Genomic DNA, 26,127 nt, shown 5'->3' on the forward strand with positions numbered 1-26,127 from the left:
ACTTTTCCCTGCTAAGTAAGAATGTGTGTATTATCAACCTGTAAATAGAAAAAGGCATTAAATTACATAATCTTCTGAAAACACTATCTAAAATTTTTAGTGCTTACTAAAAATTCAGTGACCTGAGCCCTAAACCCTGGTTGTCCTGCCCTGTGTACCACTAGACTTATTTATCCCTATTAGATGTATCCATTATTATTGGTTCAATCAGATCTCAACTGCACCAAGGTACAATTCGTGTGAGAGCAAAGTTGTTCTTCCTAATACAACAGCATGAAAAAGTTAAGGCAACATCCCCCAAAAGCTTGTTTAAAAATAATCTATGTAGAACTGCCATACACGGATTCAACTAAATTTTATGAACCGCATAAATGTTTAAAATTAACCTCCATGTAAAATAGTACTTCCTCTTAATTATGGTTTCAATTCTGTAAATATATATTAAGGACTTAGTTTCTATAAGCCTCTATTGAAGGTTCTAAAATTCAGCATTCAGTATTCATATGCATTCTTGCAGACACACTGAGAGTTTAATGGTAGGCACAATAGACAGTCCCTATCCCCATGGTGCAGGGGTCAGCAAACTTTGGCATGTAGGTCAAATTCTGTCTGCCTTCTGTTTTTATAAATAAAGTTTTATTGGCAGCTATATCTGTCTGTTTATATATTATGACTGCTTTTGTGCTACATTAACAGATTTGATAGTTGTGATGAAACCATATGACCCACAAAGTCTAAAATATTTACTACCTGGCCCTTTATGAGAAAAGTTTGCCCACACCTGGTCTAGCGGGATAAAATGATCTTATTTGAAAAGTGACATAAACATGAATAAGAAAAGTCCCTACTTTTCAAGAGCTCACAGTCTAGTAGGGGAGATATAGAGGAAAACAAATATCCGTTTATCCCAAACTTCAAGGAAGGCCTTCTAAGGGAGTTCTCGTATTCCGGGATTATTTGAATAAACCTCTTCCTTGTCCTCACCCTTCATGAGTTTTTGAAGACTGATCATATTCCTTCAAGCCTTTGTAGTTTTAAATTAAATTCTAAATCTTTATCACATGTTCTCATAAGACAGTCTTTCACTTTCCCTTCAAGGACATTTCTTAGATCATTTTAACTCTGCAACTCGGAACATATTCTAACAATACTACATATTTCTTAAGGAACAATGGCCAGAACTACACAGATTATAATGCCTTACAGATGATTGGTACCCTATAAATATTTATTGGATTAATGAATAGTCTTTCAGGGATGGATAAATGATAGCTTGGTAACAAGAGAAGATTTTTATTTTTCACTGTTTGTAAAGAGCATGCAGGAAATTTACAAAAAGAGAGAGAAGTTTTTTATCTATTTTAATCTCCATGGTGAGATAAATTATTGGCTATTTAGGAATAAGACATCAGCCTCTTGATTAGCTTCTTTGGCCAGGGACCTATGAAAGTTATATACGATGAGTATCCTTTATTGAGAGTTCATCCACTTTATCTCTTTTAGTTTGTTTGTTTCTGAGATGGAGTCTTGCTCTGTCACCCAGGCTGAAGTGCAGTGGTGTGATCTCTGCTCACTGCAACCTCCACCTCCCAGGTTCAAGAGATTCTCCTGCCTCAGCCTCCTGAGTTGCTGGGATTACAGGCGCATGTCACCACACCCAGCTAATTTTGGTATTTTTAGTAGAGGCAGGGTTTTACCATGTTGGCCAGGCTGATCTCAAACTCCTGACCTCAGGTGATCCTCCTGGCTTAGCTTCCCAAAGTGCTGGGATTACAGGTGTGAGCCACCGGGCCCAGCCTGTCTACTTTATCTCTTATGAACAGCCTCACAACCCTAAAGGGTCAGCACTTTATGGATGAGGAAACTGTTCAAGATTGCAAAGCTAACAAATTACAGAGTCAGAACTTAAACTCAAGTCTGTTTCTCTCTTTCCTGTATAGACATCTTTCCATATTACACCCCTCCTCAATTTGGGTCATTTTGGAACCTCAGCTTTACAAACTTAGGACTCACTTTTAAAAATCCACTCAAGGCCAGGTGCAGTGGCTGACGCCTATAATCGTAGCACTTTTCGGGGCTGAGGTGAGCAGATCACTTAAAGTGCTCACGAGTTTGAGACCAGCCTGGCTAACATGGTGAAACCCTATCTCTACTAAAAATACAAAAAAAACAAAAAACAAAAAGTTAGCCAGGCATGGTAGCACATGCCTGTAGTCCCAGCTACTTGGGAGGCTGAGGCATGAGAATTGCTTGAATCCAGGAGGCAGAGGTTGCAGTGAGCCATGATCGGGCCACTGCAATCCAGTCTGGGTGACAGAGCGAGAATCTGTCTCAAAAAAAAAAAAAATCCATTCAAATTATCAAACTTGAGTCTCTAGCTAATGTTAGGCATACTTATGAGACTAAGAAACAAAAATACTTGCTCACTTCAGCAGCACATATACTAAAACTGGAGCGATACAGAGAAGATTAGCATGGCCCCTGGGCAAGGATGACACGCAAATTTGTGAAGCGTTCCATATTTTTTAAACTAAAGAGTTTCTGCACAGCAAAACAAACTATCATCAGAATGAACAGGGAACCTACAGAATGGGAGAAAATTTTTGCAATCTGTCCATCTGGCAAAGGGCTAATATCCAGAATCTACAAGGAACTTAAACACGTTTAGAAGAAAAAAACAACCCCATCAAAAAGTGGGTTATGAAGGATATGAACAGACACTTCTCAAAAGAAGACATTTATGCAGCCAGCAAACATATGAAAAAAAGCTCATCATCACTGGTCATTAGAGAAATGCAAATCAAAACCACAATGAGATACCATCTCATGCCAGTTAGAATGGTGATCATTAAAAAGTCAGGAAACAACAGATGCTGGCGAGGATGTGGCAAAATAGGAATGATTTTACACTGCTGGGGGGAGTGTAAACTAGTTCAACCACTGTGGAAGACAGTGTGGCTATTCCTCGAGGATCTAGAACCAGAAATACAATTTGACCCAGCAATCCCATTACTGGCTATACAGCTAAAGGATTATAAATCATTCTACTATAAAGACACATGCACACGTATGTTTATTGCAGCACTATTCACAATAGCAAAGACTTGGAACCAACCCAAATGCCCATCAATGATAGACTGGATTAAGAAAATGTGGCACATATACACTGTGGAATACTATGCAGCCATAAAAAAGAATGAGTTCACATCCTTTGCAGGGACATGGATGAAGCTGGAAACCATCATTCTCAGCAAACTAACACAGGAACAGAAAACCAAACACGGCATGTTCTCACTCATAAGTGGGAGTTGAACAATGAGAACACATGGACACAGGGAGGGGAACATCATACACCGAGGCCTGTCAGTGGGTGGGGGACAAGGGGAGGGATAGCATTAGGAGAAATACCCAATGTAGATGACGGGTTGATGGGTGCAGCAAACTACCATGGCACATATATAACTATGTAACAAGCCTGCATGTTCTGCACATGTATCCTAGAACTTAAAGTATAATTTAAAACTAAAATAAATTAATTATTTAAAAATTTAAATATAAATAAAAATAGTGGCTGGGTGCAGTGGCTCAAGCCTACAATCCTAGAGCTTTGGGAGGCCAAGGCAGGAGGATTGCTTGAGCCCAGGGATTTGAAGCTGCAGTGAGCTATGATCACCCCACTGCACTCCAGCCTGGGTAATAGAGTGAGGCCCTGTCTCAAAAAAAAAAATTATATAAAAATTAAAATATCACTTTTTCTTTTAAAAAAAAAAAAGAAACCAAAATACTAACTTATTGCTTTTAAATCATTTTGTTATAAAATATAACACTTAGAAAATACAGAAAACATACAGTTTACCTAGTTGTCGTAAAGTAAATAGACATCTAAACACTACCCAGGACAAGAAATAGAACAATGCCAGCACACTAGTGGCCTCTGCACACCTTGTCCCCATCGTAATCCCATCACCTTACCACCCCAGTAGTAACCACTAATTTTGGTAATAACTCTCTTGCTTTACTTTATAGTTTTATCAACTATTTATGAATCCCATACAATATAGTTGTCTTCCCTATTTTTCATATTTCAAAAATATAATCGGTATTTATACCTTGTGTCTGCCTTATGATAACTGTCTGCAAGATTCATTCCTGTTATAGTATATAGCCATTATTTATTCATTTTTTTTGCACTATAGTATTCTATTGTAAGAAAATGCCATACTTTATTTATTTTTTCTATGGCTTATGGACATTTTACATGTTTCCAGCTTGGGGATGTTAAAAAGAATGTTATAGGCTTGCAGAGCCTCAGGCAGATTGCTGCTCTGTCACCACCAGTACCAAGATGCTATTGTAGATCCTCTTCTTGGTGCTCGACTGTCCCAACTTGAAGCTGAAGAAGCTGCCTTGGATGCATAGGTCATTGGCCGTAACAGTGTTTGCCCCAGTGTTGTCTTATTTCATCATTACCGGCATCACCAAAACCCCGTGTTGACTCTTTGATCACAGGCCCAAGAGACCTTTACCTTTCTTGGCCTGTGGAGTAAATAGACAATATATTATGAAAGGACTTGTATGTACCCTTTCTATTTACAATGAGACGTTTAGGTTTCTTAATTTTGAACAAATTCAATTTACCAAATATTCCAGAACACTTGATTTCTTCTTTTTCTTTGATTTGTTTCTTATCTACTCATTGTTTGTGTCTTACTTTTTTCATAGTAAGATTGTTCTTGAAAAATGAAACTTCTAGGCTTTCTAAAAGGCTAGAGTGCCTTTTGAGAAGAAGTCAACAGGTAATAGATTTGTTCTTATCATTGAAATTTCAAAAGTTATACCAACCCTCCAAAATAAAATGAGAAAATGAAAAAAAAATGAGACAGAAGGTGTGCTGGTTTAGAATGGCAAGGTGGGAAATGGGTTTTTACTAGAAAAATAGGAAGTTTATTAAAACTTGATTGAGAATTTCTTTTTGTTAATATCTATGAGATAAGCTTATTACATTTTTTCCTGTTGACCTACATTGATCCACCAATGATATTAAGGCATTTTGCTCTTAGGGTTTAATTTCTTTACTTTTACATACACTCATTTCATTCTGTTTTTTTTTTTTTTTTTTTTCCTTGAGGCGGAGTCTCGCTCTGTCGCCCAGGCTGGAGTGCAGTGGCGCAATCTCGGCTCACTGCAAGCTCCGCCTCCCGGGTTCACGCCATTCTCCTGCCTCAGCCTCTCCGAGTAGCTGGGACTACAGGCGCCCGCCACCACGCCCGGCTAATTTTTTGTATTTTTTAGTAGAGACGAGGTTTCACCGTGGTCTCGATCTCCTGACCTCGTGATCCGCCCGCCTCGGCCTCCCAAAGTGCTGGGATTACAAGCGTGAGCCACCGCGCCCGGCCTTCATTCTGTTTAACAAAGCATTTGACCATTTTTATGTGTCCACTAACATTTTTGGAAATGGCATTTCTGGTCTTCAAAAATTAATGCAAAATGAGGAAATGAAGTTTCATAAGCTAAGCACTCTACACACTTGAGCAGCTTTTACTGAAAGAACTTTGCCTTTGAACAGAGGGTTTAACAGCACATTATTTCAGACATGTTCAGTCAATGAATATCAGATTCTTTCCTGAGTAGCAAGATATATGAATAGAACTGAGTAATGTTTCTATTTTTTAAAGAGTGCTGCAATGAACATTCATGCACATGTATCCTGATGTCCATAAGTACACATTCCTCTAGAAAGAGATTGGGAATGGAATTATTTTATCATAGTATGTGTATTACTTCAACTCCTTCTAAAGTCTTCCACCAACAGTGTCTGAAGGTTCCCATTGCTCTACATCCTCACCAACTCTTGGAACTGTCAGACGTTAAAATTTTTGCAAACCTAGTATACATGTATAGCGGTAGTTCCTTGTGGTTTTAGTGTGCATTTGCCTGTTTGCAAACAAGGTTGAGCAGCTTTTTATACATTTAATTGGCATTTGAATTTCTGTTTTGTGAAGTGCTTGTTCAAGATTTTGTTCATATTTATTTGGGGTTTCTGTCATTTTAATTTTTTCATTAATTTATAGAAGTTTTTTAAATACATGAACGCTTTATCAGGTATGTATTACAAACATCGACTCTGTGGCTTGCATTTTTATTCTGCTTATATATCTTTTGATGAATCAAAGTTTTGAATTTTAATAATCATTATTTTTCATTATAATTAGTGATTTTTGGGGTCTGATTTAATAAATATCGTACTACTTCAAAGTCATAAAGCTATTCTACATTAACATCTATTTATGTATTTATGTATTTACTTATTTATTTGAGATGGAGTCTCACTCTGTCACATAGGCTGGAGTACAGTGGCATGATCTTGGCCCACTGCAACATCTGCCTCCTCGGTTCAAGCAGTTCTCCTGCCTCGGCCTCCCGAATAGCTGGGATTACAGGCACACACCATCATGCCTGGCTAATTTTTTTGTACTTTTAGTAGATACAGGGTTTCACCATATTGGCCTGGCTGGCCTCAAACTCCTGACCTCAGGTGATCTGCCCACCTCAGCCTCCCAAAGTGTGGGATTACAGGCATAAGCCACCATGCCCAGCCTATTGTGGTATATTTCTGAGATCCCTATTCTGTTCCATTGTTCTGTTTGTCTGCCCTTGTGCCAATACTATGCTATCATGATTATTTTAGCTTTATATAAATATTAACATTTGATAGAACAAATCTTTTCACCTTGTTCTTCTTTTCTGGGATATCTGGGCTATTCCTGGCCTTTGGGGTTCCTATATAAGTTTTATAATCAGTTTGTTAAGCTACACACAAATACTCACATGAACTCACATAGAACACACGTATATTGACACACAACCTTTTGGGATTTCAGTTGGAATTACATTGAGTCGATAGGTCAATTTGGGCAGAATTATATCTTTGCAGTATTGAATCCTCTAATTTAAGAAGAGAGTGTGTATTTAGGTTTTTAATTTCTCTCAATATTTAAATTTTCTTATATATCTTTTGTTAGACATATTCACAGGTGCTGATATTTTCCATACTATTATAAATTGTAACTTTAAAAATGTTCATTTTCTAATTTTTCCCAATGTATAAAAATTCACTTAATCATTTTCTAATAAAAACTTTCCCATACTTTTTTATTCTTACAATGTATGTATATGTTATTTTGGATTTTTATCATCTAAAGACAATTTGCTTTCTTCCTTTCCATATGTTAAACCTTTCATTCTTTTTTCTTGTTCTGTTTACTGGCTAGCACAGTGCTGAATAGAACTGGTGACAGTAGGCATCCTTTTCTAATTCCCAGTCTCAAAGGAAAAGCTCTCAAATTTCACCATTTAGTATGATTTTATAGCTTTTTAAAAATAGATATTTTATCCAAATGTACTTTAGAAAAAAAGAAAAATAAATAAAAATAGATATTATTTATTACATTAAGGAAATTGCTTTCTAGCGTTAGTTTGTTCAATGTTTTATGACAAATACATGTTGAATTTCATAAATTTTTTTCTGAATATTTTGAGAAGGTTTTTTAAAAATTTTAATCTGTTAATATGCTGAATTACTTTGACTGATTTTCTAATGTTAATCCAATTTTGCATTCCTGGGATAAACCTAACTTCATCATAAATTATCATTCTTTTCCTACAATGCTGGATTTGGCTTGCCAATATGTCTTTGGGATGTTTGCAACTTTGCTCAACAGTGAGACTAGTCTGTCATTTACTTCCTGCAATGCCCTTGTCAGATTTTGATATCAAGGTTATCCTAGCCTCTTAAAATAAAAATGGGTAATATACCCTCTTTTTCTGTCTTCTAGAAGAGTTTGTATTAAGTTACAATGATTTCTTCTTAAATTATTGCAAAAAACTCATCCCTAAAGCCTTCTGATTTTGCTTTCTTTTGGGTAGGTTTTCAATTTCTAGTTCCATTTCTTTAATAGTTATGAGAAGTCAAGTTCTTCTTTTTTTTTGCGTCAACTTTGTTATATTTTATTTTTCTAAAGTTTCCATTTCATTTAAAGTTTTTAAAGTTTTACAGAAATTTATTCATCTTGTGTTCTTTTTAAAATATATACATTTTAACAAAGGTAGCTTTTGAAAAAAAGAAGAAAAAATATATAACGATGGTCATTTCACTTTTATAATATTAGTTACCTTTGCCTTGTTGCTTTTTCTTTGATCAGTCTCACTAGAAGTTTATTCATGTTATTAGACTTTTCAAAGAACCAAATTTTAGCTTGTTGATCCACTCTAATGTGTTCTTTTTAGAGAAATAATAAATACGCATATTTCACAGTTTAGAGTAAATATAGTATAGAGTACTGGATTAGAATCAGAAGATCTATATTCAGACCTTGGTTCTATCATCTGGCAACTATTTGAGATTCAGTTTTTTATCTCTAAAATGGGCTAAAATACCAATGCCAGCCACTTCATAGATGTGAAAGCCTAACAAATGTAAAGTAGTAATATTAGTATATGCCTCAGCTCTGTATTTCAAATGCAGTAGATATTCTAAAAGCAATTATTGAATAGCAACACTTAACTTTTGTTAGGTGTTTCCTATGTGTCTGGCTCTATTCTTGAGGCTTTGATTGCTTTGTCTCATTTAATGCAGCCTCACAACTATCCTATGAGGTAAGTATTTATTATCCCCATATTACAGATGAAGAAACTGATGCTCAAAGAGGTTGAACACAATTACTTTTAGATTCAGTTTATATAATCTGATTGGTTAATATAGAGAAAGCACAGATGAAGGACAGCTATAATCACAGATGATTATAGCTATCATCCCTATTAATTCAGTTGAAAAGCTTTGAGACCAGGGAATTCTATTTACCATTAAAACAAAGTAAGTTTTCTCTCACCACTTTTGTCTATGAGCCTTCCCTGCCCAGTGTATACATTCACTACGTTCTGATATTTTTTAGAATATCATTCATTTACGTGCTCAGTAAATAACTGATTAATCACCTACTCTCTGGTTCTTTGATAGGCCTTGGTGTTAAGAAATGAATTAAAAGCATAGTCTCTGCTTTCTTGGAATTTAAAGTGGGGAAAGGGGATATAAACAGGTATATAAATGCATACTTAATTATAAATCATGATATGTTTGATGAAGGAAACAAATGTGGTACAGTGATGAGTAAGGACATTTCAGATTAAATGATTCTGAAAATTGCCCCCTGCAAAGTGACATTTAAGCTAAGACCTGAAGAATAGGTAGGCAACCATACAATGAGAAGGGAAAAGGGAAAGCATTTCTGGCAGAGGGAAGTGTGGAAAAAATTTAGTGTATCGGAAACTCTTAATACAAACCAGTGTGACAGGAGTTACAGTGGGAGAAGGAGAAATAACAAGATGGTTTTAAAGAGATAGACAAGCGCCAGAGCATACAAAGCCAGGCAAGCTGGTGGGATCTGGAGTGAGGGACCACTGAAAGATTCTAAGCAAGGGTATCAAGTAGTTCAATTTATGTTTTTAAAAGAAAATTTGGCCACAGCATTAGAGGATAGATTAGAAGAGAGTAAAAATGGAAGTGGTAGGACCAGTGCAGAGGCAGTTGCTATAGCCCAGGCTAGAGATGATGCCCTAGAGTAGGGTGGTGGCAAAAAAATGACACAAATGGATTAATGCAAGTTGTATTGTGGGGATAGAATGACAGCATGTGCTAAATGATTGGAATTGGTTCATAATGGAAAAGGAAGACTCAGGGATTACTGACCTGCACAAAAGTTTGGATGGTGGCATTATTTACTGAAATTGGGAAGACAGAGAAAAAAAGACTTTGGAGATATGGGCAGAATCAAGGAGTTTCATTTTGGCAAGTATTGGCATAAAATGGCATTTCAAATTATAGAAATGGATAGCAAATCATCTACTCTCTAGGCCTAGAAGAGTCCAATAATACTCCCATGTTGGGTAGCATTGGAAGAGTCTACAAAGAAGACCAAGAAAGAACAGCAGAGAGCTAAGTGAAAACCAGCAAAGTTTGGTATCACAGAATGCTACTGAGAAATCACTTGTCCATTGGATTTATTCTGGCAATGAAGAGGTCAGCTAGTACCCTTGGCAGAAAGTTTCACTGGAGTAGTGGGGATGAAAGCCAGTTTGGACTAGATTGAAGAAAGGATGGAAAATGTTTAGACCATGCATACACAGAAACTCAGGAAAATTCCTTTGTCTAACTGCCATCTGACTAAACTTTGGAAACTGTTACTAACACATGGCAGCTCTAAAGAGGTACTCAGCCATGTGACATTGGTATTTGTTGGCTTTTAGGGGACTACACTCCTTTGAAAGCTGCTTATTCAGTTCACATTCATTCCACACTTATTTGTATTACTCTTACTTATTCTCTACCTCCAGATAAAGATTGAACTAAAGCATGCCCAACAGAAGTTATTAGACAGTACAAAGATGTGCTCTTCACTCACGGCAGAGTGCAAGCACTGTCAGCAGAAAATCAAGGAACTGGAGTTGGAAGTACTTAAACAGACTCAGAGCATTAAATCACAGAACAACCTACAGGAAAAGCTGGCTCAGGAGAAATCTAAATTTGCTGATGCAGAGGAAAAGGTAATTATCCTCATGCTTAATAAATAGCATGCACTGAATACCACTACTGAAATCTTATTTCCCTGAGGATTTTAAGAAATAAGTATGATGCAGACTTGATAGAATTCTTTTTTTTCTCTCCCGTGTTTTCTTCTGTTTTGATTTCACCTGTTCCTACAATTTTAGGAATTCTTGTGTATTGTAAAAACTTCATGGACTTAAAAAGGTCAGTTTTATTAAAGTTATAACATGAACTTAAAGAACTGACTGATCCCATATGGCTTTTGTTTTATATTTTCACATTTGAGAAGACGTATTCTCTCATTTGCATTGGCTGTTAATGTAAATTTTTTTTCATTGAGTACATGTTCATGGGGTACATAGTGATGTTTAAATAGATATAATGTATAGTGATCAGATCAGGGTAATTATCATATTCATCACATCAAACATATTTTATAATTTTGTAGGGGGATTTGTGTTGTGAAATGAACCATTTTGAAATACTGTCCCTTCATTTTAGATTGCCCAACACTAGGTGGCAGTAGTATGTAACAGTTGTACATTTTGATGGATAAGTTTGAGAGTTAAATTGGATAAAAAAATAATTTCATCAAACCATATAATATGAAGCAAACATCAAAAAGTAGATGACAGCAATCTGAATTAAACTAAAAAATCTAATGTTGAGTTAAAGAAACCAGAACAAATGAGTTCATACTATACAATTCTATGTACAGTATAAAGTTCAAGAATAAATAAAACTAAGCTATGGAGATAAGATAGTGGTTATTCTTGTGATAGGTATTAACTGAAGGGGGCACGAGGGAATCCTCCGTGGTGCTGCAAGTATTCTACATCTTGGTCGGGGAAGTAGTTATACAAGTCAGATTTCATTGAATACACTTAAGATATGTATGTTATTCACCATATGTATATACGTATGTTACTTTACCATATGGATGTTATTATTCCATTAAAAAGCAATTGGTAAAATTGGTAAAGATTGGCAAGATTTTAAAACTTAGACAATACAAAATATTGGTGAGGATTTGGCGCAACAAGAAATCATATATTCACTTCACTTGGAAGAGTTAATTAGTGTAAATGTTTTAAAGATGTGCATCATACAACTTAACACTTCTACTAGGCATAAGAAAAACTGTTACATGCATGTATGTATCAGGAAACAGGAAGATAGTCATGTTCATAATATCATTGTTCCAAATAGCAGAAAACTAGAAACAAGCCAAATGTCCCCTGACACAAGATCAAAAAAATAAATTGTATATTTATACAGTAGTATTACTGGTAATCTGAGTTCTTTCCCCCACTTTGTATCAGTTGCAAAGAAAGAGCATCCAGGCTACTCTGCCTATGGGGTAGCCCTGCTCTGTCTGTGGAACAGCCATTTCTCTAGAATTAACTTTTTTTTTTTTTTTTGAGACAGAGTCTTGCTCTGTCCCCAGACTGGAGTGCAGTGGCACGATCTCGGCTCACTGCAGCCTCCACCTCCCAGGTTTAAGCGATTCTCCTGCCTCAGCCTCCCTAGTAGCTGGGACTACAGGTGCGCACCACCACGACCAGCTAATTTTTGTACTTTTTAGTAGAGACAGGGTTTCACCATGTTGGCCAGGATGGTCTCGATCTCTTGACCTCGTGATTCACCCACCTCGGCCTCCCAAACAAAGTGCTGGGATTACAGGCATGAGCAACCACGCCTGGCTGAATTAACTTATTTTTAAGAAAGGAAAGGAGAGGCGAGGCGAGGCAAGTGGCCAGGCGAGGTGAATGGCCAGGCGCAGTGGCTCAATCTATAATCCCAGCACTTTGGGAGGCCAAGGTGGGTGGATCACCTGAGGTCAGGAGTTCAAGACCAGCCTGAACAACATGGTGAAACCCTGTCTCTACTAATAATACAAAAATTAGCCAGGTGTGGTGGCACGTGCCTTTAATCCCAGCTACTCAGGAGGCTGAGGCAGGAGAATTGTTTGAACCCGGGAGGTGGAGGTTGCAGTGAGCTGAGATCACACCATTGCACTGCAGCCTGGGTGACAAGAGCAAAACTCTGTCTCAAAGAGAGAGAGAGAGGGAGGGAGGGAGGGAGGGAGGGAGGGAAGGAAGGAAGGAAGGAAGGAAGGAAGGAAGGAAGGAAGGAAGGAAGCAAGCAAAGGAGGGAGGGAGGAAGGAAGGAAGGAAGGAAGGAAGGAAGGAAGGAAGGAAGGAAAGGAAAGGAAGGAGGGAGGGAGGGAGGAAGGAAGGAAGGGACGGATGGAAGGAAGGAACTATTAGCATGGTGGCTCATACCTGTAATCCCAGCACTTTGGGAGGATGAGATGGGAGCATCACTTGAACCCAAAGTTCAATACCAGCCTGGGCAACATAGTGAGACTGTGTCTCTACAAAAATGAATAAGTTAGCTGGGTATAGTAGCGCATGCATGTAATACCAGCTACTCTGGAGGCTAAGGCAGGAGGATCACCTGGGCGATATAGCAACACCCCATCTCAAAAAAAAAAAAGAGAGATTATTAAAAAGAAACAGCAATGATGTGATTAACACAAAATTCAGGATATTGGTTTTCTCTGGTGGGGAGGGAAGAGGGATAATCAAAGAGGGTCACAGAATGGGCTTCAAATGTATTGGAAATGTTCCCTTTCTTAAATTGTGTGGCAGTTTCAAAAGTTTGAATGTATCATTGACAGAGAAGCCAATGAGGTGATGCTTTTGTCTGTGGAATTAGTACTGAATTCCTTAAGTAAGAATTCTCCCTAGACAGAACTAAATAGAACAGCTCCAAGGAACTTGAGCTGGCCTCAGACAGCTGGCTGCCTACTACCATTCCCCTTGAATCATTCTGCATCTTCTCCTCTCTCATGCTGTGTGGGCTATGCAGAGACCTAGGTGCAGGGGCTTGGGATTGATGCAGAAAGCCCCTCTCTTAGAAAACGGGTGACACCCACTGGCATTCACTGAATATTTGTGGGGAATGTGATGCCAAGCCATTGCAAAGGATTCCTTGTTGGGTCAGAAATATATTAGATAGATAATAGCTACCCTGCTGAAATCTATTCATTCAACAAATATTTATTGAGCACCTACTATGTACCAGGCACAATTTAAGGTGACACAAGGGTTTATAAAAATAAGTAAACAAGTGTAAAGGAAATTTATCTTTAAAAAATGTGGGGCCTTTTTTGCTGCTACATGAAAAAGGCAAGAAAAAATGTTTTTAAGTGACACTTTAAATCTAGCATATAAACTCTAAAATATAATGGTCTCTCAAATTCATAAGTCATATTTTTAGTTCTCCCAGAGCATTAAAAAAACCTATTATTGATGCTAAGCAATATGCTAATAGGTGCTTGGTTTATAAGAGACTTCTATTTTGTTTTGCAATGTTATTCATGAATCTAACCACACTGTGGAGAAACTAGGTGCACTCACATGCTGTTGGGAGTATAAATTGGTCTAATACCTGTGGAGGCAGTTTGGCATTATCTATCAAACAAACAAATACTCATAACCTTTGCCCTAGTAAATCTACACCTCATAATTTAATCTGCAGACATTGTTTGTAATAGTGTTGTTTATAATAGCAAAAGATTGGAATCAGCTTAAATGTTCACCAGCAGGGCATTGGTTAAATAAGTTATGGTATACCCTTACAGTGGAGTGGTATGCAACTGTGAAAGAGAAGACAACTCAATATGTGCATATAATACGGAAAAATGACCAAATGTGTATTGCTATAAAAAAGTAAGGTACCTAATTACATATGGTATAGTATGTCATCATTTGTGTAAAATTTATATGTATGGGAGATGACTATATAATATGTGTTTTTATGTGTATACATAAATTTCTGGAGGAGTACATAAGAAATTAAAAACCACGATTACCTATTCGGTAGAGGAAAATTTGGTGGAAGTAGGACAGGGATGGGAAGGAGACTTTCCACTATATAGCTTCTTTTTTTCTTTTCTTTTCTTTTTTTTTTTTTTTTTTTTTTTGAGACAGGGTCTCACTCTGTCACCCAGACTGGAGTGCAGTGGCGCAATCCTTAGCTCACTGTAACCTCAGCTTCCCTGGGCTCAGGTGATTCCCGCCACCTCAGCCTCCTGAGTAGCTGGGAGTACAGGTACTCACCACCACGCCCTGCTAATTTTTGTATTTTTTTTGTAGATATAGGGTTTTACCATGTTGCCCAGGCTGGTCTTGAACTCCTGAGGCTCAAGCGATTCACCCAGCTCAGCCTCCCACAGTTCTGGGATTACAGACATGAGCCAGCATGTCTGGCCTGTAGCTTCTTTTATGCACACACATTGAATTATATGAATGCATTACATACTGCAAAAATTAAACAATTTATTTTAAAATTAAATCCAGCTACTCTTTTTACTTGAGGTCAGATCAACATGTTAGCACTGCTATGTTTGCTATTTATGTTATTCCCCTAATTTGAAAAAAGGTCACACTCTTCTTAATGCTTTACTTGTAAACTTTTTTTCATTCAAGATTTTGGACCTGCAGCGGAAATTAGAACATGCTCATAAAGTCTGTCTCACAGACACTTGTATTTCAGAGAAGCAGCAGCTAGAGGAAAAGATAAAAGAAGCAACAGAAAATGAAGCTAAAGTAAAGCAACAATATCAAGAAGAACAACAGAAGAGGTAAGAGGAGCAGAGATCTCAGTTTCCTGTGTGTTTAGCCATGACTGAGTTAATCAGCAATATTAATTTACTCTAACAGAATATCAGAGAGTATTTCTGCTCTGTCCCCAATGAAGTAAACTCAGCCACACACAATTCCTGATGTATTGCACTTACCACACTGTATTCTAATTGCTTATTTTCTAGTTTACCTCTGATGCTACAGTGTGAGATTTTTAAAGGCAGAGATTATTTATTCTGGTTCTGGGACACACCTAGTGGTAACAGTAAATATTCTTGACTGACTTGCCTATGAAATACTCTGGAATTTGCTCTGACGTGTAGTCTGACAAAATTCAAACTACAATGAAGTTGATATTTTGTACAAGGGGACTTCAGAGAGTTTGTGGAAAAATTGAATTGAAAGATAAAATAAACAATATATTGGCCAGGTGCAGTGGCTCACACCTGTAATCCCAGCACTTTGGGATGCTGAGGCAGGAGGATCACTTGAGCCTAGGAGTTTGAGACCAGCCTGGGCAACATAGTGAGTCCTTGTCTCTACCAAAAAAAAAGTTATCCAGGCATGACAGTGCACTCCTGTAGTCCCAGCTACTCAGGAGGCTGAGGCAGGAGGATCACTTGAGCCCAGGAGTTTGAGGCTGCAGTGAGCCATGATTGAAACACTGCACTCTGGACTGGGTGGCAGAATGAGATCCTGTCTCAAAAAAACAACTTTATTTCTCAACATAAGCTCCATCAAGGTCAAGGCACTTTTGTAAGTGATGATGCACGCCATTTAGTCCATCCCTAAAGAACTGAGTGAGAATCCTGGGAGTTTAACCATGTCATTGCAGTCTTTTGCACATTATTAACCGAAGAGAAATGGGTGCCCTTTAAATATTTTTTAAGATTGGGAAACAAAAAGAAGTCAGAAGGAGCCAAATCAGGACTGTAAGGTGGATGCCTAATAATTTCCCATCAAAACTCTTGGAAAATTGCCCTTGTTTGATAAGGGGAATGAACAGGAGCATTGTCATGGTAGAGAAAGACTCTGGTGAAGCTTTCCCAGGCATTTTTTAAAATAAAGCTTTGGCTACCTTTCTCAAAACACTCTCATAATAAACAGGTTATCATTTGGCTTTCTAGAAAGTCAATAAGCAAAATCCTTTGAGCATCACAAAAAACTGTTGGCATGACCTCTGCTCTTGACTGGTCCACTTTTGCTGTGACTGGACCACTTCCTCCTCTTGGTAGCCATTTCTTTGATTGTGCTTTGTCTTCAGTATCATATTGGTAAAGCCATGGTTCTTCTCCTGTTACAATTCTTCAAAGAAATGCTTTAGGATCTTCATCCCACTTATGTAAAATTCCCATTGAAAGCTTTGCTCCTGTCTGTAGCTAATCTGAATGCAATAGTTTTGGCACCCATCAAGTGGAAAGTTTGCTAAACTTTGATTTCTCTGTCAGAATTGTGGTAAGCTGAATCAATTGAGATGTCTATGATATTGGCTTTTGTTTCTGCTGCTAATCATCAGTCTTCAATTAGGGCACAAAAAAATTAATTTTTTCCTTGTAAATTGGTGTGGATGGTCTGCCACGGTGGGCCTCATCTTCAACATCATCTCATCCCTTCTTAAAATGACTTATCCGTTAGTAAACTGCTGATTTATTTGGGCTGTTGTCTCTTTAAACTTTTCATTAAAGCATCAATGACTTCAGCATTCTTCCACCTTAGTTTCACCATAAATTTGATGTTTGTTCTTGCTTAGTGTCCTTATCTCTAAAGTGGGAATTGTAATGCCAGTTCTATACATCTCTTATGAAGATTTGCTAAGAAGAAATATGTATGCACTGTTTAAACTAAGTGTAGGAAAATAAAATATATAGGGAAATTCTTCTACCAAAAGGGGACTCTATAGTGTATATTGTTTCATAATCTGGAAGAAAGTAACCCTGATTTAAATAGTTAGATTGTAACCTACTTTTTCACTTAAAATATTGTGATCTGTTTATCTGACATTACACTTTTTCTAGAATATTATTTTAATGATATGTCACAATTTAATAAATCCTTTATTGTTGAACATTTAGATTTTTCCCAGTTTCTTCTATTTCAGTGACATAATATATATCCTGGCACATAATAAGCACTTCTACCAGGAAATAGAATCAGTAGGAATATATATTTAATAAAAGCCTTATTACAGGGACTTGGTCTTATGCAGTTGTGGGAACTGGTTATGCAGTCTGTATGGCTGTCATCTTTGCATCTTATGCTAGAGCTTGAAGTCTGCAGGGCAAACAATCAGGAAATGAAGCTGAATGTAAAGTGGGAAAGCAACAAGGTGGAAACCATGAAGATGGACTGGAACCCATGTCAGTTCTTGCTGCCTCTAACCTTGATAAAGTGCAGGTATCCTACAGGAGAAACTGGCACCCTTCATCAAGGAGCTAAATAGACATCTGGCCCAGGAGATGGAAAAGGTGAAGGAGGATTCAAGGGAAGGTGGAGCAGTTGTAGGCCTGGCTGTTGTGTCATGCCAAGGTGAGCAGCAGATATCTAGCAGTGTTTATAAACTATAAAAGTGCCTGCTCCAACCTTCCACTTGGAAAAAATGTTTCAATTCTGTTCTCTAAATCTTACACAAATATTATCTCCTGTGGCCCACTATAACCAGAAACTTACACAGAAGGAATTCTGGGAAACTAGACAAGTCAAAATGTTACAAAGCTACTGTATTAAAAATATATTTGTTAAACTATAGTTAATTTTATTTAATTTAAATTAGGCCTGGCACCAGTGGCTCACACCTGTAATCCCAGCACGTTAGGAGGCTGAGGCAGGCAAATCACTTGAGGTCAGGAGTTTGAGACCACCCTGGCCAACATAGTGAAATTTCATCTTAACTAAAAATACAAAAATTAGCCAAGCATGGTGGCAGACACATGTTAACCCCAGCTACTTGGGTGGCTGAGGCAAGAAAATTGCTTAAACCCAGGAGGCAGAGGTTGCTGTGAGCCAAGATCGTGCCACTGCACTCCAACATGGGCAACAGAGCAGGCTAAACAGGCGAGACTCCATCTCAAAAAAAAAAAAGGGTTGTTATTGTAATATTGGATGTTATTGTTGTTACTATTGTCGTCATTATCATCATAATCTTCTCAGTAAGATGAAAAAAGTTCATGTGGCCAGAACAAAATGTTTAGAGACAAGGAAAGTGGCAAGAAAATGAGGCTAGAAAGGTAAGCTAGACCTAGGTCATGTGGAATTTAACAGACCACACTGAGTTTGAACCTGTTCATGAAGGTATTGGTCTGTGGTTTTCCTATCACATAATATCTGTATCTGGCTTTGGTATTAGGGTAATGTTTGTCTCAAAAAATTACTTAGGAAGTGTCCCCTCTCCTTCAATTTTTTTTGGAAGAGATTGCAGAGAATTGGTATCATTTCTTTCTTAAATATTTGGTAGAATTCACCATGAAATCGTCTGGGCCTAGTGCTTTATTTTTGGAAGGTAATTAATTATTGATTCAATTTCTTTAACAGATATAGGCCAACTTAGATTATCTATTTCTTCTTGTGTGAGCTTTCGTAGTTTGTGTCTTTCAAAGCATCAGTCCATATAATGTAAGTTATCATATTTGTAGGCAGAATTGCTCATAATATTCCTTTATTATCCTTTTAATGTCCATGGAGTTAGTAGTGGTGGCCCCTCTTTCATTTTGATATTTTTTTCATGTTTTATTTATAAAATAGAGATGGGGCTTTGCTGTGTTGCCCAGGCTGGTCTCAAGTTCGTGCATTCAAGTGATACTCCTGCCTCAGCCTCCCAAAGTGCTGGGATTATAGATGTGAGCCATTGTGCCTGGCCACATTTTTTATATTATTAATATTTGTCTTCTCTATTTATTAGTTAGCCTGGCTAGAGGTTTATCTATTTTATTCACCTTTTCAAAGAACGAACTTTTGGTTTCATTGATTTTTCTCTATTGTTTTCTTGTTTTCAATCCCATTGACTAATACTCTCATTTTTACTATTTCTTTGCTTCTGCTTGCTTTAGGCTTATAATGTTCTTCTTTCTCTAGTTTCCTAAGGTGAAAGCTTAGATTACTGATTTTAAATTTTTCTTCCTTTACAATATATGCATGTAATACTACAAGTTTTCTGCTATGTTGTATCCTATACATTTTGTAAGTTGTATTTCATTTTCATTTAGTTCAAAATATTTTTAATTTATTGAGACATCCTCTTTGACTCATGTATTATTTAGAAGCGTGTTGTTTATCCCAAATATTTAGAATTTTCCATCTCTCTTTTTCTTATTGATTTATGATTTCATAGTATCAGTTTAAACAGTTGCATGACATTCTGTTACACAGATATATCATACTTTATGTAATACTTATATCTTTTAGACTTTTTTGCTATTATAAAGCTATAATAAATATCTTTATACATAAGACTTTGCAACTGCAATGAAGTATGATGAAGTGTGGTAAGTGTTATACTAAAGAAGGTTTAGGTTGCCATGATAGTACATAACACAGATACCTATGGAGTGAGGGAGCTTAAGAAAGACTTCCTCAAAGAAAGTGATTTAAGTTGAGAATGAAGTGGTTGGTATCAAGAAGCTAAATAGAGAATAGTATGGAGGACGACTTTGAGGAAGTGAAAAAGTTCATTGGCTGAAAGAAAATGAGGTTAGGGACAGTGGTGAGAAAATGAGATGAGGAAGGTGAGGTAGGCCTTGCTCATGCAGAACCTTAGATTTTTTTGTTTGTTTGTTTGTTTAGAGTCAGGGATCTTGCTCTGTTGCCCAGGCTGGAATACAGTGGCACAATCATGACTCACTGCAGCCCTGAACTCCTGGGCTCAGGTGATCCTCCTGCCTCCACCTACTGAGTAGCTAGGACTATAGGCATGCCCAACATGCCCAGCTAATTAAAAAAAAATTTAGAGACAGGATCTCCCTATGTTGCTCAGGTTGTTTTAGAACTCTTGGCCTCAGGTGATCCTCCAGCCTCAGACTCCCAAAGTGTTAGGAGGTGTGAGCCATAGTGCCACAGATGCTCATGAGCCACGGTGCCCATTTCTCATGCAGAATCTATCAAGCCATGGTGAACAGTTTGGACTTTACCTTAAGAGTATGGGGTTCCTGAATCAAGGAAGAGAAAAAATATATATATAAATAAGAGTAATGGGGAACCACTATAGGATTTTAAGCAGAGGAAGTTATATGATTAGTTTGCAATTTAGAAAGAACACTCTGACTACTAAAAGAGGCTCAGGCTACAGAGAATGCAGGGAGTCTTATCAGTACACCAATTTCTTGATTTTATTCATTGGCAGACCTGGTTTGTTAGTCTTTTATTTTTCAAACTCTATATCAATTAACTTCTCGCATATTCTTGAGTTGCTGTTTTAATGTTGACTTCCTACTTTGCTTTTTTCTTTTTGTAGAGATGGGTTCTCACTCTATCGCCCAGGCTGCAGTGCAGTGGTGCGATCACAGTTCATTGTAGCCTTGACCTCCCAGGCTCAAGCACTTCTCCCACCTCAGCCTCCCAAGTAGCTGGACGACAGGCACATGCCACCATGCCTGTCTAATTTTTTAAAAATTTTTTATAGGGATGAGTTCTCACTATGTTGCCCAGGCTGCTCCTGAACTTTTGGGCTCAAGCAATCCTCCCACCTTGGCATCCCAAATTGCTGGGCTTATAGATGTGAGCCACCATGTCCAGCCAAATTCCTACTTTCCAATTCTAGTTTTCAGCTCTCAAATTTTACTGCCAATAACTCAAGTGTTTTTAGTTTCAGTGGATCAAAACTTCTCTTTTAGTTCCAAGGCTTATCTCTTAGTCTGGAAATTGAGCATGGAACCAAAAAGAAGTAGGCCATAATAGCAGGTATACAGTGAATTAGATGAAGCAGAGATGAAAGAGAGGATATTGCTGTAGAAGTAGATGTGAATGGTAGAAAATTAGCTATAGCAGTCCTTGGAGAGTCTGCACTTACATCCAAGAAACATAAGGAGAACTAGAGGTGGAGGGATGTGAGCCCATGTCTCAAATATAATCATCCCCCAATAACCTGTTGATTTCTCAGAATACCGAAGTTAGATTAAGCAAACTTGTCTAATGTCAGTATTTTACTGCTCTAGCATGCAGGTGAGACTTTGCCCACCAGTACTATTTCATTATCATCATCACAGTCTTCGAGATGAATCTTCTAAGTCTGGAGAACCTTGGTCTGAAATCCTCAGAAAACTCTTTCCACAAACTGTACTCTATTACTGAAATGCCAGGGGTTTGGTCTAGGTCCCATTGCTTAGTGCACAGAAAGCCAATTACTAAGACAATGAGTATTGCCAGGGAAGAAGGCTTTATTAGGGTGCCACAGTTGAGAAGAATGGGAGATCAGTCTCAAATCTATCTCCCTGACCAACTAAAATTTGGGGGGTTATAGCAGGGAAGGAATGTAAAACAGGAATTAGTGAGGGGTAAGGAACCAATCATGAGGAATGAGGCATCTCATTTTCTGGATGCTATGATCTGGTGAATTTTAGTGTCTTGCCTGAGAGTCAGTCTCCTGAAGGAGGAACTCAGATGTAAATTTCAAGTTTTAAGACTGGGAGGGTACATTTCTACATTTGTTCAAAAAACTGTAAATGTAATTTCTATGGGACAGTTGGTCCGGTTTCATAATGAGACTGAAAGAGCAAAGTGCTAATGGCCCTTGTAAGGGTGGAGGGAAAATTTCCCCTCCCCTTCTGAAGGTTTTCTGAAAAGTCAAGTGACAAAAGGCAGATTAATAGGAGAAAAAGCAAACACGATTTTATTAATGTGGGGTAGGGAAAATCAAGTGTGATGACCCAGCATCAGAGTGTGTTGCAAAAGCTTATATACCCGTTTCCAGGGGAGAGGGAGATGAGGAATGTAGACAATTTGAAGGGACAGTAACTCATTAGGGAGAGTGAAGGGACCCTGGAGACAAAAATTAATTCATAAATGATTCTCCTGGGAATTTGAATGAGTTTAAGAGATAGCTGTTGTCTTGTGAAAAGGACTGTGGAGGTATTGTTATATTCCTCAATCTTCTTTTCTGAAGATCCATAAATAATGCAATTTCAGGGAGGGGATGTGTATAATTGTTCTCCTTGGTAAGTCCAGTCTTCATGCAGATAAGAGAAAAGCCTCTTCTAGCATCTGCTGATCTCTAAGGGCCTTTCATTCAAAATATTTAGTATACCAGGGTACCATATTTGATGTAAAATTCTCTGAGTTCCTTTACCCTCTTTTGGAAAATGGTAAATTTTCTCATAAAATGCAGGCTCATTTATGATTCATTTATAGCAGTGTTAATGTGTGCTTATTATTATCAATAGTGCTTGTAACTAACGTTACCTTGAACCCAGAAGATGAAGGGCTCAACTGATAAAGCAGTAAGGAAGAAAGAATATGGGATTCAGGATTCGAGCCCTACCTCCACCTTGTCTTAACTGTTCTCTCTACCACAACTTCCTCATCTCTGAAATAAGGACAACTACTTTTTCCTCATAGAGTCATTTTAATGAGTGAGTGAGAGAACTAATGAAAACTTCTATCACAAAAGAGGTTCCCTGTGTTGGTCCCTTTAGCTTATAGACACATACCCTACTTCAATGAACCAAAAAAAAAAAAAAAAAAAAATCCCTTGTGATGCCATAAAAATTTTAGGTCTGAATTTCATTTGCAATTCATAGTGTGATTTAATGTACATTCATTTCCCTCAGGAAACTTCTATATCAGAACATAGATGAGTTACACAGGCAAGTGAGAACCTTACAAGATAAAGAAAATCTACTGGAAATGACCTGTTCTCAGCAACAATCCAGAATTCAGCAACAAGAGGCCCTACTTAAACAACTGGAAAATGAAAAAAGAAAATATGATGAGGTAAGAAAGTAAATAGACATGCTTCTCAGTTTTCCTATTCCCATTAGTAACAGCTAATTATTATTGAGTGCCTAGCACTTTACTAAACTTAATTGTTTAGTCAGGGTTCAGTCAGGAAAGTAGAATCTACTCTAGGTATTTAAAACAAGAAGAGATTTAACACAGGGAATAAGAGCTTACAAAACAGTTGGAAGGACCAGGGGAGAGTAGAGTCAAAAAGGACTGCTGCTAGCTTTCAATAAATCCAGAAGTTCAGAAATTACAGAGAAGCCACCTCCTGCAGCGTCAAAGTGGAGAATTTGCAGGAACTCTCCTGAAGCTCCTACAAATGTCTCATCTGTTGTCTGTCCTTTTATCCATCTGCTAGTGCTAGAGAACTGTTGGGGGGAAAGACAAACAAACCTGTTTCTTCTTTCTATACTCGTACCACTCTAAATACTTCACTTCTGATATAGTTTGGATGATTCTCCTCTCCAAATCTCATGCTGAAATGTAATCCCCATCATTGGAGGTGGGGCTTAGCGGGAGGTGGTTTGGTCATGGGGATGGGTCCCTCATAAATGGCTTGATGCTGTCCTCACGATAATGAGTTTTTGCGAGATCTAGATGTTTAAAAGTGTGTGGTACCTCTCCGCTCTCTCTTGCTCCCACTCTCACCGTGCGACTTGCCTGCTCCCATTTCACCTACCGCCATGATTGTTAGCTTCCTGAGGCCCTCACCAGAAGCTGAGCAGATGCTGATACCATGCTTCCTGTATAGTCCGCATATCTGTAAGCCAATTAAACTTCTTTTCTTTATAAATTACCCAGTCTCAGGTATTTCTTTATAGCAGTGCAAGAACGCTTGACACAGAAAATTGGTACCAAGAAGCGGAGCATTGCTAAAAAAGATACCTGAAAATGTGGAAGCAACTTTGGAACTGGGTAACAGGCAGAGATTGGAAGAGTCTGGAGGGCTCAGAAGAAGACAGGAGGACCAGGAGCAGTGGCTCACAACTGTAATCCCAGCGCTTGAGAGGCTGAGGTAGGAGGATTGCTTGATGCCAGGAGTTCAAGCCTGGGCAACATAATGAGACCTTGTCTCAACAAAAAAATAAAAAATTAGCCAGACATGGTGGCATGGACCTGTAGTACCAGCTACTCAGGAGGCTGAGGTGGGAAGTCACTTGAGCTGGGAGATCAGGGTTGCAATGAGCCATGATCATGCCACTACACTACAGCCTAGATGACACAGCAAGACCCTGTCTAAAAAAAAAAAAAAAAAAAAGAGGATGAAAGTTTGTAACTTCTTAGAGACTGGTTAAATTGTTGTGACCAAAATACTGATAGAAATATGGACAGTGAAGTCCAGCCTAGTGAGGTCTCAGATGGAAATGAGGAAGTTACTGGGAACTGGAATAAATGTCACTCATGTTACACCCTAGCAAAGAACTCCTGCATTGTGTTCATGTACCAAGGATCTGTGGAAGTTTGAACTTAAGAGTGGTGATTTAGGGTCTCTGGCAGAAGAAATTTCTAAGCAGCAAAGCATTCAAGAAGTGGCCTGACTCCTTGTAACAACCTATGATCAGATATGGGAGCAAAGGAATGACTTAAAGTTGGAACTTATATTCAAAAGGGAAGCAGAGCATAAAAATTCAGCAAATTTGCAGCCTGGCCATGTGGCAGAGAAAGAATCCCAGCAGAGTATGAAGCAACTACTTGCTAGAGAAACTAGCATGACTAAATGGGAGCCAAGTGCTAATATCCAAGACAATGGGAAAAAGGCCTCAAAGGCAATCTCAGAGAACTTGGAGACAGCCCCTACCATCACAGGCCCACAGACGTAGGAGGAAAGAATGGTTTAGGGGGCCAGGCACTGGGTACCACTGCCCTGCTCAGCCTCAGGACACTGCTCCCTGCATCCCAGCTACTACAGCTCCAGCTGTGGCTCAGAGGACCCCAGATATAGCTCAGGCTGCCTGTCCAGAGGATGCAAGCCATAAGCCTTGGTGGCTTCTATGTGGTATTAAACCTGCAGGCACATAGAATGCAAGAGTAAAGGAGGTTTGGCAGCTCCCACATAGATTTCAGATGATGTGGGGGAAAGCCTGGTGCCCAGGCAGAACTCTGCCACAGGGGCAGAGCCCTCACAGAGAAGTTCTAACAGGGCAATGCTGAGGGGAAATGTGGGGTTGGGGTCCTTACACAGGGTCCCCACTGGGGCACTGCCTAGTGGAGCTATAAGAAGTGGGCCACTGCTCTCCAGACTCCAGAATGGTAGATCCACAGGCAGCTTGCATCCTGTACCTGGGAAAGCCTCAGACACCCAACTCCAACCAGTGAGATCAGCCACAGGGGCTGCGGCCTGCAAAGCCACAGGAGAAGAGCTACCCAGGGCCTTGGGAGCCTACCCATTGCACTATTGTTACCTGGATGTGGGACATGGAGTCAAGGGAGAGTATTTTGGAGCTTTAAGATTTAATGATTGCCCTCCTGAGATTTAGACTTGCATGGGGCCTATTGACTCTTTTGGCTAATTTCTGCCTTTTGGAATTGTGATGTTTACCTAATGCCTGTACTACCACTGTATCTTGGGAGTAAATGACTTATTTTGATTTTTACAGGCTCATAAGTGGAAGGAGATAAGTCTCAGAAGAGACTTAGGACTTTGGACTTGATGCTGGAATGAGTTAAGACTTTTGGGGACTATTGGTAGGGAATGATTGTATCTTGTAGTGTGAGAAAGACATGCAATTTGAGGGGTCATGGGTGGAATGATACAGTTTGGTTCTTTATCCCCTCCAAATCTCATCTTGAAATATAATCCCCGTTGTTGGAGGTTGGGTCTGAGGCAAGATGTTTGGGTCATTGGAATGCATCCCTCTTGAATGGCTTGGTGCTGTCCTCATGATAGTGAGTGTGCTCTTCATGAGATCTGGTTGTTTAAAAGTATGTAGCCAGGCATGGTAGCTCATG

The 26,127-nt window shown here is 38.5% G+C and overlaps 1 protein-coding gene and 1 non-coding gene across 3 annotated transcripts in view; both read left to right on the forward strand.

Annotated features, from left to right (window-relative positions):
- CCDC30 (coiled-coil domain containing 30) overlaps positions 1-26,127 on the forward strand; it is a 149,131-nt gene that overhangs the window by 58,613 nt on the left and 64,391 nt on the right. For both annotated transcript variants that reach the window (XM_030823616.1, XM_030823617.1), the window contains exons 7-9: positions 10,390-10,599; positions 15,097-15,251; positions 23,007-23,169. In XM_030823616.1, the coding sequence (XP_030679476.1) occupies positions 10,390-10,599; positions 15,097-15,251; positions 23,007-23,169 (528 nt within the window). The remainder of the gene's footprint in view (positions 1-10,389; positions 10,600-15,096; positions 15,252-23,006; positions 23,170-26,127) is intronic.
- On the forward strand, positions 2,420-2,526 carry LOC115837700. The gene has a single exon (XR_004032760.1). It is a non-coding gene; the product is annotated as a U6 spliceosomal RNA (small nuclear RNA).

This window comes from Nomascus leucogenys, chromosome 12 (assembly GCF_006542625.1).
Source record: "Nomascus leucogenys isolate Asia chromosome 12, Asia_NLE_v1, whole genome shotgun sequence".
NCBI classification, from domain to species: Eukaryota; Metazoa; Chordata; class Mammalia; order Primates; family Hylobatidae; genus Nomascus; species Nomascus leucogenys.